Raw genomic sequence first — 13,753 nt, 5'->3', positions numbered from 1 at the left:
TTTAGAAAAGCAGAGTTGTTGAATTTTTCTAAACCTTTGTGTGTTCATGAGTGATGTACATTTTGTTTGTCAGACTGCCTTTGTATCCTCATTAAAAGAGATCCAAAGTCAATTTTACCTGTTGCCATTTCTTGCAAAGGGCCAGTATGCTTTTTTTTCCCCACTCACTTTGCCAAGACCTGGTCATGGTGCTTTTGCCCCCAGGTGGAGACACAGACCATGATTTTTCCAATTCTATAAAGGGAAAGCTCCATCTGCCTAGAAGTAAGTTTTCTACAGTCTAATGTTAAGCCTTTAATTCGATTTTTTTACTTGTAATCATGCTTTAAACACATTTCTTGTCCTTTACCAAAACCAGTGTCTTCATTGATCTCTGTATTCATATTTTCAGTAAAGGAAAAAGATGTGATGGTTTGGCTTTCCATTGGAGGTGTCAGACCTGTCTTGATCTGAGCACTGTGTTTTATTCCTTCCAGACCTCCTTGTGTTATTCCAGCATTGGGGAAATGAAGAAGGGGTCATTTGGGAAATCTTTGATCCCTGTAATTTGAGCTGCAATCTGTAGAAATTTAGCAAAAGAAGTTGGACATCTAGAGGATTAAAACAGAAAAAAATGCTTTTGAAGGATTTTTCCTTCCTAGTGAGTGAGTTTCTACCTTAAAGCAATCCAAAAGTGCCACCACCACAGCAGAAAATGGAGGCCAAGAAGAAGGAGAAAGGCTGGACATGCCCAGATTCCTCCATCTTAGCCTCTGAACCCCCATTCTAAAACCTTCCAAAATCTATTTTTCACCCTGTGATAAATTCACTATCATTCCACTTCAACTTTCGTGGCTTGTAAATCCTCATACAAGGTTGGTCATTGTTTTTTTTTCAGGGTTAAATCAAAGGCACAGGGGTCTTGGGCTCCGTGCCAAGGTCTCTGAGCCCCCTGGGCAGGGTCTGGAGCCCTCCAGGGCAGCCAGAGGAATTCCCTGGGATCCAAGAGGTCCCTGGGTGGGCCCCAGGCAGGGCTCAGCCCCTGGGCATGGGCAGCACAAAGCTGTTTCTGAAGATCCCCAGGGGCTGAGGGGAGCTGTGTGCTGCCAGCTCCTCTGTCCATGGGCACGGTGGGAAGGGCGGGTTGGGCATGGCCAAGGTTCAGTGACCACCCACAGGAAAAATCTCCCAGCCTTATTGCTCTGTGAATTTTCAGGAAGGAGAAAACCCTAAACCCTGCCTGTAGGTATGTAGGGGGCTAGAATATAAGAAAATAAAGATAGTGTAGAAAGTAATCTCACCCCTAAGGAGCTGCAGCTGGGCCAATTATCAAAGATTAAGAACAGGCCTGACTTTAGCAGGCCCCAGCTGTAACCAGTGAGAAGAAGAGGGTTTCTCATCTTCTAAAAGAGCGGGGTGGCTGGGTCAGAAGGGAACAGGGGTCAGTTGGCTGCTTTGTGAAGGAGAGAGAGTCAGTGCTTGGAGGAGTTGACCATGAGAAACACCAGGAAGGTTTGAAACTCTTGTGATAAGGAGACAGCGGCATGGAACCCCTGCAATGAGATGACAGCACAGGTAAGGTTTGGCTTTGGAGCTCCTCCTGGGGTAGCTCCAGAGCAAGCAGGGTTGATGCCAGCTTGCCTGTTGCTGGGCCATGTCCTGGCCAGAGTAGGCAGATAAGGTGTCCAAAAAAGTAACAATTGGTGTCCAAAGTAACAATAAGGTGTCCAAAAAAGTGACAATTGGCTCAGCTGCCCCCATCAGCGCTGCGAGCTTTGGCTGTGCTGCTCTCCCTGCCCCACTCCTGCTGTGTGGGCTCCTTGCTGCTCCTTCCCTCAGGCCCTGGGGAGGGAGGGACAACTGAGGTTGCTGGGTGGCTCACATGTCCTTGCTGGTGTTTTGGTTTTCTTTAATTTTTTTTTCATTTATTTATTTTATTTTTAAAATTTATTTATGTTTCTTTAAGGGTTTTTTCGGGTTTTTACTTATTTCACGCACCTCACGGCAACTGCGCAGAGCTACGCCGACTGCGCAGGCTCACACCGACTGCGCAGGCTCACGGCGATTGCGCAATTCGCAGTGGGGATCACGGAGTTTAACTAATTTTAAAGCCAAGTGCTTCTCAAAATGACATTTCTGGACAGCCTTGGTGTGGCACAAAGCTGTCAGTGCCACCTCCAGCTCTCAGAAATGAGCAGGGCCTAGAAATAATGACCTTTCTTTGCTGGCTCAGGGAGATGAGCCGGCGTCTGCTTGAAAAGATGGAAAGGAGATTCCCAGCCTGTTGATATCCCAGCTTGGCCGGCTGCTCTCCAGAAATCAGTGCTGGGCTGTCTCATTGGGGTCAGTTTGACATTGAAAGTGATCTCCATCGGTGATCCTGGCTGCAGCCAAAGGAAGGGGATCCTGGTGAGATCCCAGCTGCTGGGCTGTCTCATTGGGGTCGGTTTGAAGTGCAAAGTGATTCCCATCGGTGATCCTGGCTGCAGGCAGAGCAGTGAGGGCAGCAGGCTGAGGAAGGGGATCCTGGTGGGATCCCGGCTGCGGGGCTGCTCCCAGCTCTGGGCACCCAGCAGGAGCAGGATGGGGACAGGGGCTGAGCCCAGAGCAGCGTCCTGGAGGGGAGCAGAGGGATGGAGCCCCTCTGCCATGAGGGCAGCGTGAGAGAGCTGGAGCTGCTCAGCCTGGAGAGGAGAAGAGTGAAAAATGCATGTATTTTATGATTGGCTTTTCGCAAATATTAAAATGAATATTATATGTGTTGTGTTAGAAAGTAATGCTGTATTAATTCTCTTAAGTACTGTGTTAAATATAGCTTTACGTTATAAAAATTGTTAAAATAGAAACTATGCTACGTAAGATGCTTTGTTTAACAGAAAGGACTTGCAGCAAGATAGCAGCCGCAGGACACCTGAATCTTTCAGAGAAAAAGAATTTAGTGCCCTCCTATCAGGAGAAACGAACTTCTTCCCGCCTCGAAGGCACTGTTAGGATTCAGAGGAAGAAGTTGACACTGACCAGACAGAATCCTGTGTTTGAATGGAATTTATGCATCATGGATGAGGTGTATGAATATGCAACAGGCTGTTGCTTTTAAGGGTTAATCCTCTGTTAACGTGGGTCCTTTTTCAGGCTCGTGCTGCCCAGAAAAAGGCACCCAGTCTGTCCGTAACTCTTTGTCTCTATTGTCTCATATTGTCCTAATTCCATTTTGTCCAAATTATTATTACTGTAATTGTATTACCATTTTTATAACCATTTTATTACTATTAAACTTTAAAAAATTTTAAAAACAAGTGATTGGTGTTTTTCACAGTAAGGAACCAGGGATTAGAACCTTCTCCCTGGTTCCACCTTCCAGCACCTTAAGGGGTACAGAAGAGCTGGAGAGGGACTTTTTATAGGCACGTGCAGTTGTAGGACAGGGAGGAATGACGTTAAACTGACAAAGGAATGTTTTAAATTGGGTATTAGGAAGAAATTCTTCACTGTGAGGGTGGTGAGGCTCTGGAACAGGTTGTTCAGAGAAGTCTGACCTTGGTCCCTGGTGTTCTTGCTTTCTTCTAGCCATTCAGTGGTGAGTGGGAGCTGGGATTAACTTCTGAAAATAATGTTAGCTTTGGTACTCAGCAATGACCTTTCCTTGAGGGACTGCAGATCTGTGGAGTGGAATGAACTGAGCAAGACTCCTGGAAAGTACTGTCTATTCCAGAACAAAACTCCAGTGTGCTGGGCCTGACGCTATTCATATCTTCTGTGCAAGCACAAGAGGTTTTAATGTTATTTTGACAGATGGTGTCATGTCTGTTTCCATTCAAAAGCCGAGGGAGCATCTCTGGATTTGTGTCAGCGGTCCTGTTTCCGGGTATTATTTACATCTCCTGAAATAAACCAGTCACAATTCCTTGGATATATTTGAAGGACTGCAGCAGTTTATGACAAAACCTCCCTGAGATTTTCCTACCATAAACATCTGAGTACCAAAATGGAACACATCAGGGCAATCCCAGAGAATGTCCCTGTGTACTTCAGAACAACCTCCCAAGTCGTGAAGCTGTGATGCAGCTGGGCATGTGATTTCCCTGGCAATGAGCACAAATCTGCACTATCTGGGAGAGATCCTTTCAGGAAAGACTGCACAGATCTGTTAAAAAAGAAAAAAAAAAAAGAGAAAAAAGCAGAAATATTTTTGATGTCCATAACACCAAAGAGCCTGTTAACTTGCTCCCAGGTCAGATGCTTCTCATGTGATGCAGCTAGGAAAAAACATGTGAAAAGGCATTCTGGCTGAAAGCAGCATGGAAGTAACACTCATGGATGGAGAGACCAAAACAATTTGTCTTCCCATTACCCACCTTAGGCTGCACAAGAGGAGCACTGAGCTGAGACAGATTTTTGCCTCATGCTACAAAGGAGGCAGGCAGGGTGTGCATTCTGAGAAACACAGCTGGGTTTTACATCCCCATGTTCTTGTGCTTCCATGAAGGTTAAAGTAGATGATTTTTTTTCATAAAACCCTTTGCTAGATTGCACAAGACCTACACCTCTCTGTCCATCAGGGTGAGAGCAAAAAGGGAGGATTCAGTGAGAATGTGGAAAGAAGCAAGGAATTTGTTTGTGTCTAAACAAATTGTTTTAGTCCAGAGTAGGCACTTTTGAGATACAAAAAGTTGCAAGTTTGGCTTCTAAAGCTGCTGATAAAGGGCAACTGGGCTTGTAAAACCAGTTCCCATCCCTCCAGCCCCTAGAAGAAGAGGCCTAAGAACAATTTCCCTATCTCCTGCACAGATCTATGGCAGGCTCAGCTGCTGTTCACAGCACAGTTCAGACTGTCAACACTTTGGCTTTGAAGTTGTAAAATGTTTTTAAAACAGATAAATATTTTTACTCTTGTCCCAAATTTGTGTCAGATACTTTTGCTCCATGTAAAAGTAAAGGGGAGTAAAATGATTGTCAGTTGTGGAAAATCTGAGTGCAGCGAAAATTATTCCTTCCCCTAATGCTAAACTTAACAAAGCAGCATCCTTCACATGTGTGAAGGATTCAATCCATCAGAAAGACTCCCATTAAAAAAATCTCCAGCTGGATCAAGTGTCCAGTGAAAAGGAGCTCAAGGGTTCAGCACAAAGACCAGAGGTTAACACAGCCTTTGAGGGAAACCTGTTAGAAAGAGCTCTGATAGTGAAGAGCTCTTGGCTAGTGAAGAACACAGCCAAACACAGAATTTGTCAATTTTCCCAGACTGACTTTACCTTGGCAGAGGTAAAAAAATAGATAGGCAGCTCTCTGGGGCTCTGAAGAATTTTCCATGTAACTTAGTTCTGTGTGCAGGGTTCAAAATAAGAATTATGGACACAAGGATGTCAATGATGTTGTGCAGGGACTTGGGGGAAAAGAATGTGATGGCCAACTTAAGATTTGGGATCTGCAAAAGATTCCATTTTATCCAGTGATTTACAGTGGGGTAGTTCATGTGTTTGTACCTTGGCTCTCCTTCATTACCACCTTACTCTTCATTCCTTCTGTACACAGAATCATCTTGGGTGGCATGGAGCAGAGAGGAGTGTGAATTTGCCTGTGTTCTTCCTGAAATGACAACAGCAGCAGAGGGAAATTGCCATGACTCCAGCTCGTGTCTCTGCCCCCACAGATGATGAGCAACTGCTACAGAGCTGCCAGAATCTTAATTTCACTTGGCTGCTGCTTGATGAAGCAATGGAAACAGAGGCAGGAGTGGTTTTCTTCTGACTGAAGAAGCAATTTCATCTATCTACTGGATTATCTTGCTTACTATCGTGCCTTTTTTTCTTCTTTTAATTTTTAATTTTAAACAAAAACGCTTACAGGCTGAAAATACAAACTTCCCACACCCATTGCAAACAGGGTGAAATTGCAATTTTCCTTATTCACCCCCCTGATCTCTCTACTGAGCAGGGTCAGACAATTCCAGCAGAACTATTCTTTGGCCTTTTCCTCTGGTTTCTCTGTTTACTCCTCCACACTTCTCTCTTATTCTTTATTACTCCTTTTATTTCCATCAGGATCTACATGCTTGCATATAATTTTATTTACTGAAGGGATAAGTTGATGTGCATTTAAGCTTTCCAATACTTGAAAGGGGTCTACAAGAACGACAGAAATTGACTTTTTACAAGGGGATTTAGTGACAAGACAAGGGGGGGGGGGTGGATTCAGACTGGAAGAGAGTAGGTTTCGATAATAAATTAAATATTAGGAGCAAGTTCCGTCCTGTGAGGGTGGTGACGCGCTGGCACAGGCTGCCCAGAGCAGCTGTGGATGCCCCATCCCTGAAGTGTTCATGTTGGACAGGGCCTTGAGCAACATGGTTTGGTGGGAGGCTCCAAGCCATGCAAGAGGTTGGCACTGGATGACCTTCACGGCCCCCTCCAGCTCCAGCCATTCCCGGACTCCGCCTGCCCCAAGGCTGGGGCACAGCCCGCACCCGCCCCGCCATGGCGGCGCCGCCGCCTCACAGGCCGCCGCCGAGCACCGGGCGGGCGGTGACACCCGCCTTCCTATTGGCCGAGCCTCTTCTCGTTCTTCTCTCCTATTGGAAGAGAGCGTTCTGTAGGCGGGGATAGCTACTGAGCGACGGCTGTGATGGCGAATGGGCGGGCGCGGCCGTCCCTCCCGGCCGGCGCTGGGGCGGGAGCCAATGGGAGCGGCGGGGGGCGCGTGCGGTGCCGGGAGCAGGTAAACAGCGGGGCCGGGGCGCGGGACCGGGATGCGGGATTGGGATGGGGATCGGGATGGGAATTGGGATCGGGATGTTGCGGGTTATAGATGGGAAGGGACGGGACGGGCCCGGCGTTCCTGCGGGGTCTCGGGGTCGCCGCGCTCCCGGAGCTACCTGTTTCTGTCTATGTGTGTATATACATATAAATGCATGTTCACGTATATACGCATATTACATATAAAAAATTACATATTTCCACGTGAGTTGCTGTATGTACGTGTGTTAAGCTACCTGTACACCTATTTCTGCTGGGCGGTGGCGGCGTGTCCCGGCTTTCATGTGGAAGCGCCCGGAGGCAGAGAACTCCGGGCAGAGTTCTTCAAGCGTTCGGAGGGGCAGCCGGGCAGGGAGAACATTGCATGGGAGCAGGAGCTCCCCTGGCCTCCTGCAAAGCCTCTGCCTGCTGGGCTGGGGCTTCTCTTGGCGCTTGTTTGTTTTTGGTTTTTTTTTTCCAGTTTTTAAAATGTTGTCGGTGTCCCTGGATGTGCGCCTTGGACGCGCAGGGCAGCGGCCCAGCCCCGCTGTGTCCCTGTGTGGGCACAGGGGAAAGCGGCCACTCGGGCAGGACACGGGACACGGCCCGACACAGGTGTCCTTGGGTGTCCCCAAAGTGTCACCTCCAGCCCCTGTGCTGGCTCTGATGCCCTCGGCAGTACTGGGACGGATGCGAATTGCTGCTCCCGCACGAGAAGTGTGAGATTTGAGGTTTTATTGTGTGGGGCTGTGGTGCCTTCATGCTGTGACACGGAGTATTTGGGCTCAGTGCTGGCAGAATAACCCTCCTGACCCTCCCGGGCAGGGTCTGATTTCAGCTCTGCCACCAGAATCGCCCTTTGGGAACTACATCTTGTGCCTTTCTTGTGGGACAAGAGAAAGGAGTGCTGGTTCAGCCACAATGTAGAAAGAAAGCTACGGATCTTTGCTGCTTCCCACAGCATCTTGTGGTTTGTTATTTTTGTGTTCTGGGGCGGAAAGTGAGCGGTGTTTGCACGCTGAGATGGTGTGTTCCAAGTCCCCTGGCATTTTAGCAGCATGCCCATTCTGACTATATTTATTAGCAAGAGCATGGAAATATTTCCTCCTAATTTTGGCCTCACCACTTCTGATTTCTTAAGTTTATTTCCTTCTCTTCATATTTATCAACAGCACTGCTTTCTGCAGCCAAAACTTAGGAGAACATCAGGCTGTCAGTATCATCTCAAAGCTTTCTCTTGATCTAAATATCGCAAAGAAAATACATTTTTCTTAATCTAATTGCCATCAAAGAGAACAATATGGATAAGAAGGAATTTAAACTCTCAAGTGGATAATTAAGTATTCTGCCAGGCTACAGCAGCTATTTTGTGCTGTATATTGTACAGGTATTATTTGTGATGGATGAAATGCAAAGCAAAGGGTTTAGATTGTTTGCAGCATGAAAATAAAAGGCAACCTGAGGCTAGATCTTAATGTTAGTGAACTGGCCCAGTTTAATTAAAATCCATGAAGCTGGTTTTTTGCAGTTGAGGAAAGAAGGACATCTGGAAAGAGAATTGGTGACTCCTGCTTCCCTTCAGAGTTCACAAGACTGCTGTAAAGCAGGAGTAATTGTATTCCCACCTCAGCTCTTGTAAGAAGCACTTACTACTGGCCTACTTTTTGTCCTCTTTCATTTTTTCCACAGAGTTTTGTGAGTTGGGTCATTTTGCTCTTATGCACTGTATGATTTTTTTGAATGGGACCTGCTGGTTTGAGAGGCAGAGAGGAGAGCCTTGCCTGATACAACTTAGTGCTTCACTTTGATAATGGCCTGGAATTTTGTTCAATGTATTTGGCAGATCATGCTCTCAAGCTTTCTGTGAATACAGATACAGCTTATATTTATCTCAGTGTTTTCCATTCCTGAGCTGTCCTCCTCCCTTTTCCAGCTCAGCCTAGAAAAACAGTCAGTATGCACAGGCATATTTGCTGTCATGAGCATGAGTAGGAAAGAAGCTCCCTTGCTTTCCATTGTGGTGTGTGCAGCACCCTTTTGGCAGGCAGAAACAATTTCCACAAGGCCCTTTTCCTTAGTTTTAGGATTGAAATGAGACCAGAGAACAGTGTGGCTTTGTGACTCAGGTGATGAGCACCTGGTGCTGATGAGAGTTGGAGAGTGATAAGACAACCTCTTGCAGGACAGTTTAGATCAATCTAAGGCAGAAGACCTCTAAAGTCTTGGACCCCTTGGGATGTGTTTGTGTAAATCCTCACTGGGAACATGGCTGTGCAAGCAAGGGACACTGAAGCTGTGTTCAGCACTGAATCTGCTTGCTGAGCAGAAGTATGATGGCACTTCTATATCCTTGTTGGGGGAGCCTGGGAAAAAAATGTCCTTAAAACTGGCTGTATTTCAACCTGAGTTTATTTCTTCCCATGTAACTGTGAAGGTTAGTAATTGGCACAGAGGTTTTGCTGTTGGTTTAACTCCTCCATTGGGCATAAGTAGGGTATTAAAAGTAGGCTGACTGGCTGTCCCTTCAGAGTCCTCTGCAGAATTGCTCTCTTTATGTAGCAAAAATGATTTCGTAAATAATGTGAGAAAAAGTTCTTCAGTATTTTGATTTGGTCTCAAACTATCAGTGAATAAAGCTTTATTTATTTCCTCCCTGGTGTCTGGCATGAGCAGAAGGTTTTGAGAGTTATTTAAATCCTGTAGGTCACAGATCCTGTGGCATGAATAACTTATCCTGTTCCTCATCCAGAAGTATGTCATGATTGAATGACTGTGGATCTGACTTCTTTAAAGGCCTACATCCTAGAACTGGAGCAGAGTCTGGTGTACCAGCTGCAAATTGTGAGCCCTCAGGTGCTCAGTCAAAAGAGTGAGCAAATTACTTATAAATAATAAATTTATTTATTAAATAATTATTTAAATAATATAATAATATAAATATTTAGATAGAATTTATTACTGTAATAAATATTTAAAGATAGAATAATTAAATAAAGTGTGTTAAGCATCCAGAGAGGAGATCTTGGTTTCTGTAAGAAATAAGCACACAAGTGTTAAGCAGCTCACTCAGTAAGAACAGGATTACAATGAAGCTGACAGGCCTGGTGTGAGGGTTAGCCCTGCTTCTATTTCCCATAATGTACCACTCTTATCACCAAAGGAGGAACAAAATGATATGAAAAAGCAAGAGAAGCCAGGGGAGGAGCAGATGTCTGAAAAATGTTTCACTTTTTGGGCGGATTGAGTTGATGTTCTAAAATTTCTTGAAGGTGCAGATGTGTTGAGGAGGCTGTGAAAGAAAGGAGGGGTCTCCTACACCTCCCTCTTTCCTTCCTCCACAGCAAATTTCAGTTCTTTTAGTGAGAAGCAAGAATATCTCACAGATCTTCAAAGCAAACTCTCTGATGTCAGGGTGTGCTGGTTGGGCTGTGAATGTATGATTCAGATTTCAGTGACTGTGTCCAAATCACGTGGCTTCTTCAGCTTCCTCTCCTATTTCCTGAGACACAGGAACTTGGGTAAGCTTCTGTAGAGTTCTGGTAGGTACAACTGCTGACAATGCAACAGAGGTATGGTTTTGCTTTTGGACAAGTGGCTGGGTATCAGAAAAGTGATTCATTACTTGCTTTGTTAAGCTGACTTAATAAATGCTAAAAGGAATTTTCCTACTAGTTGCATTTATAACTTCCTGAAATCCTGATGTTAAGGCTGTTCTGCCATATTTAGGGCAATGCACCTTCTCCCTTTGGTGTCTAGAAAGAAGAGCTGTTCCTTTCCTTTCTGCACTCTGTCACTGCATCTCCTGCTTTTCTGCATAGCAGTAGGTGAAAAGAGGCCAAGCCTTTCTAGCCCCCACATTTTTTCTCTGTGTTTTTGCCCATTCAAGTAGTTTTGCTTTTAATTACAAGCCAGCATAAGGAAAAGCCCACAAGTGGCTCTCCTAAAAGGAGACAGGTGTTTCACTTGCTATGCAAACCTCTTCATCAGCAGAGAGAAGCACTGCTAATAAATTTCATCTGGTTAATAAACAGTCATAAGACAGCATGTAGCTCCTGATTAGTGCCTCATGTAAAGCTGAGGCTCCAGGTTACTAAGAAACTTGTGCTCCTTGCTGATGCTCCTGGGAGTGTTGTGTAGGAGCTGAGCTTTCTGACAGGCAGCCTGTGTGTGAGGTGAATCTGTGTCTGGCCCTGCCAAACAAACACTGAGCACTGAGGAACCTCCTTTGTGGAAGGCAAGGTGTGCTGGTGGGAGAGGGGAAATAGAGGCAGCAGGTGTGGAAGCTGCGGTAAAGGAAAAACAAGTTTCTTTAGTGCTGCACTGTGCTGATAGCCGTGCCTGCAGCAGTCCCAGTGACTTGAACTGAAGGGATTGTCATGGCTGGGTGAGGGCAGGACAAACCTGCTGTTGGGAGGAGATGGAGCCTCCCTGGTGAAATCTGCTGAATCCTACTCAGACTTCCAGTCCTTTGCAGTGTGGTGTTCACTGTTCTCTTCCCCCTGTGCTGTGCTTGTCCCCACAGGCTCGGGCAGTGCTGGCTGTGCCCTCCTGAGCGCCCCCTTGGGCAGCGGCCATGATTGCCTTCATGAACAACTCGGACAGCGAGGAGGAGCCCTGCAATGAGAGAACGTCCCTCATGTCTGCTGAGAGCCCTCCTGTCCCCTCCTACCAGGATGGCCTGCCAGCCTCAGAGGCAGGGGAAGCACAGGCACACAGGGTAGGTGTGTGCTGACAGAAGCAGTGCTGCTACCCCTCAGTCCCTCCTTCCAGGCTGGATTCTAGGATTGGCTTTGCTGTTGTTTCACCGGTGTCACTCTCAGCCAGCAGCAGCACTGCCTGTTGCCATTTCCTCCAGCCTGACTTTTCCCCCATATGTACTCCTCCCTTTTCCTTCCTTTTGATAAAGATGCCAAATCAGGCTTTTAATCAGGACCTGATGCACATTTGACTGTTGCAGGACATCCTTTTTAGCCTTCTTGTCTGCTCTGGTCAGAGGCAGCTAATGTTAGAACAGAATCTAGTCCAGCTGCCAGCAAAGCAGCAGGATAAAGCAAGCACAGCATTGCTGAGAGAGGAGGAACATGTCAAGCTTTTGTCACCTCAGATGACATTTTTTTCTGTCTAATTCTGGGCATCTTGCCCTTCATGTTCATGTGTCTGTATATATATGTGTATTTGAAGAGTGTGGTGGTGTTCACAGGGGTCCCGGATGAGCGAAGAGACGAGGATCTGACTCCATGTTTCAGAAGGCTGATTTATTATTTTATGATATATATTATATTAAAACTATACTAAAAGAATAGAAGAAAGGATTTCATCAGAAGACTAGCAAGGAATAGAAAAGAATGGAATGATCATAAAATCTTGTGACTGACCAGAGAGTCCAAGACAGCTGGACTGTGATTGGCCATTAATTAAAAATAACCACATGAGACCAATCACAGATGCACCTGTTGCATTCCACAGCAGCAGATAATTATTGTTTACATTTTGTTCCTGAGGCCTCTCAGCTTCTCAGGAGAAAAGATCCTAACGAAAGGATTTTTCATAAAATATGTCTTGTGACAGAAGAGGTCCTTAGGTATTCATGGAATTGCTTTAAAAACTATTGCAACCTGTTTGCAATGGAATTTAATGGAATTTCTAATTGTATTGCTCAGTTTGTACCTTTCTATTAGGACTCAGCTGCTATGCGGTGGTGGCTTACAGCAGCCTCATGAGACATGATGGAATCAAGCTTTGAACACAAAGAAAAGAAGCATCTTACACATTTGCAAATATTTCTTTTCAGAAGAGGCGAGCAGGCAGCAGCCGTGGCCCAAACAACATCGCTGCTGGAGAAATGTCTGGCTCGGGTGTTCCAGTGAGAGAAAGCATCCTGGAAAATGAAGAGGAGGAACTGACTCTGAAATATGGAGCAAAGCATGTAATCATGCTCTTTGTGCCTGTCACCCTGTGCATGATTGTTGTCGTCGCCACCATCAAGTCAGTGCGCTTCTATACGGAGAAAAACGGGCAGCTGTAAGTGGGCTCTGAAACAGCCTCAGTATGTGGGACCCGTGCCCCACACACACACTCTGGGCATGCAGAGTACTTCCCTGGCAGCCTGGGAGAACCTTTACACAGGTACAGGTGGCTGTAGGAACACACACAGAGCTCACCTGTGTAAGCTTTTCCCTTATCTGCATTATACTGATGTCATTTGGGGTGCCCTGAGTGAGGCCTGTGAGCAGCATAATAATGAAGCTGCTTCATTCTGCAGCAGAAAAGGCCCAGGCTGAGCTCCTAGACTGTTCACTCAGTAGCTGGCAGCAATGAGGGAATAGCATGTTCATTTGGATGAGTGTCTCATTTCCTGGTGATATTTCTGGTTCCTAAAGACTCGTGGTGTGGATACGTAATTCCAGCTCCTGCTGACAATGCCTGGCTCCTGGGGCTGTAACTGCTTCACATATGGCATGGAGAAAGGGGGACTTGTCCCTTGAACTGAATGGAAGGAAACAAAATAGGGTGGTGAGAAGGGATAAAAGAGTCCAAGACTCTCCTACCAAGTGTGGAAAGAAAGGGTGTCCCCATTTCAGAACAGCACCTGGGAACCCAGCTGCTCTGGAAGAACGTGCCTTTGATAGAGACCGCTAATCTTTAGTTGATAATTAACTTGAGCCCAGCCTACATCTCATGTTTGCTGTCCTTGGCAGTTCTACCTCCCTTTCTTTCCCACACACAGAGAGGTCTGGTTTTATCTGGGACAGACAGTTAGAAGAGAATATCTGTGCTTTATATGGCTTTTGCTTTATCCTGCAGGATCTACACCCCTTTCAGTGAGGACACCCCATCTGTGGGGCAGCGTCTCTTGAACTCGGTGTTGAACACCATTGTAATGATCAGTGTCATCATTGTCATGACTGTGTTCCTGGTGCTGCTCTATAAATATCGCTGCTACAAGGTAAAGCATCCCTGCCACAGCCTTTTCCATCTCTCTGCTCTGAGCCTGGGATCAAATGGGCCTTGCATGGCAGTGAGAGACACGGGCACTGCACTGG

At 46.1% G+C, this 13,753-nt stretch overlaps 1 protein-coding gene and 1 long non-coding RNA gene across 5 annotated transcripts in view; one reads left to right on the top strand and one right to left on the bottom strand.

The window, feature by feature from the left end:
* Positions 1-6,659: 6,659 nt before the first annotated feature.
* The window catches only part of PSEN2 (presenilin 2), a 17,599-nt gene continuing 10,505 nt past the window's right edge, over positions 6,660-13,753 (top strand). The window contains exons 1-5 of one of the 3 annotated variants that reach the window (XM_058019388.1): positions 6,672-6,693; positions 10,052-10,228; positions 11,233-11,427; positions 12,502-12,731; positions 13,515-13,656. In XM_058019388.1, coding sequence (XP_057875371.1) covers positions 11,284-11,427; positions 12,502-12,731; positions 13,515-13,656 — 516 coding nt within the window. In that variant the 5' untranslated portion in view covers positions 6,672-6,693; positions 10,052-10,228; positions 11,233-11,283. Of the gene's footprint in view, positions 6,694-9,719; positions 10,229-11,232; positions 11,428-12,501; positions 12,732-13,514; positions 13,657-13,753 lie in introns of those variants that run through there. The other 2 variants (XM_058019389.1, XM_058019386.1) reach the window with 2 other exon arrangements.
* Positions 11,244-13,753, bottom strand: part of LOC131080827 (uncharacterized) — a 23,829-nt gene continuing 21,319 nt past the window's right edge. The window contains exon 4 of one of the 2 annotated variants that reach the window (XR_009114223.1): positions 11,244-11,324. This is a non-coding gene — a long non-coding RNA (uncharacterized LOC131080827). Of the gene's footprint in view, positions 11,325-12,504; positions 12,589-13,753 lie in introns of those variants that run through there. The other variant, XR_009114222.1, reaches the window with a different exon arrangement.

The sequence above is a fragment of the Melospiza georgiana genome, chromosome 3 (genome assembly GCF_028018845.1).
Source record: "Melospiza georgiana isolate bMelGeo1 chromosome 3, bMelGeo1.pri, whole genome shotgun sequence".
In the NCBI taxonomy this organism is placed as follows: domain Eukaryota; kingdom Metazoa; phylum Chordata; class Aves; order Passeriformes; family Passerellidae; genus Melospiza; species Melospiza georgiana.
Note: the sequence above shows the minus strand (reverse complement) of the source record. Positions and strands in the feature narration are given on the sequence as shown.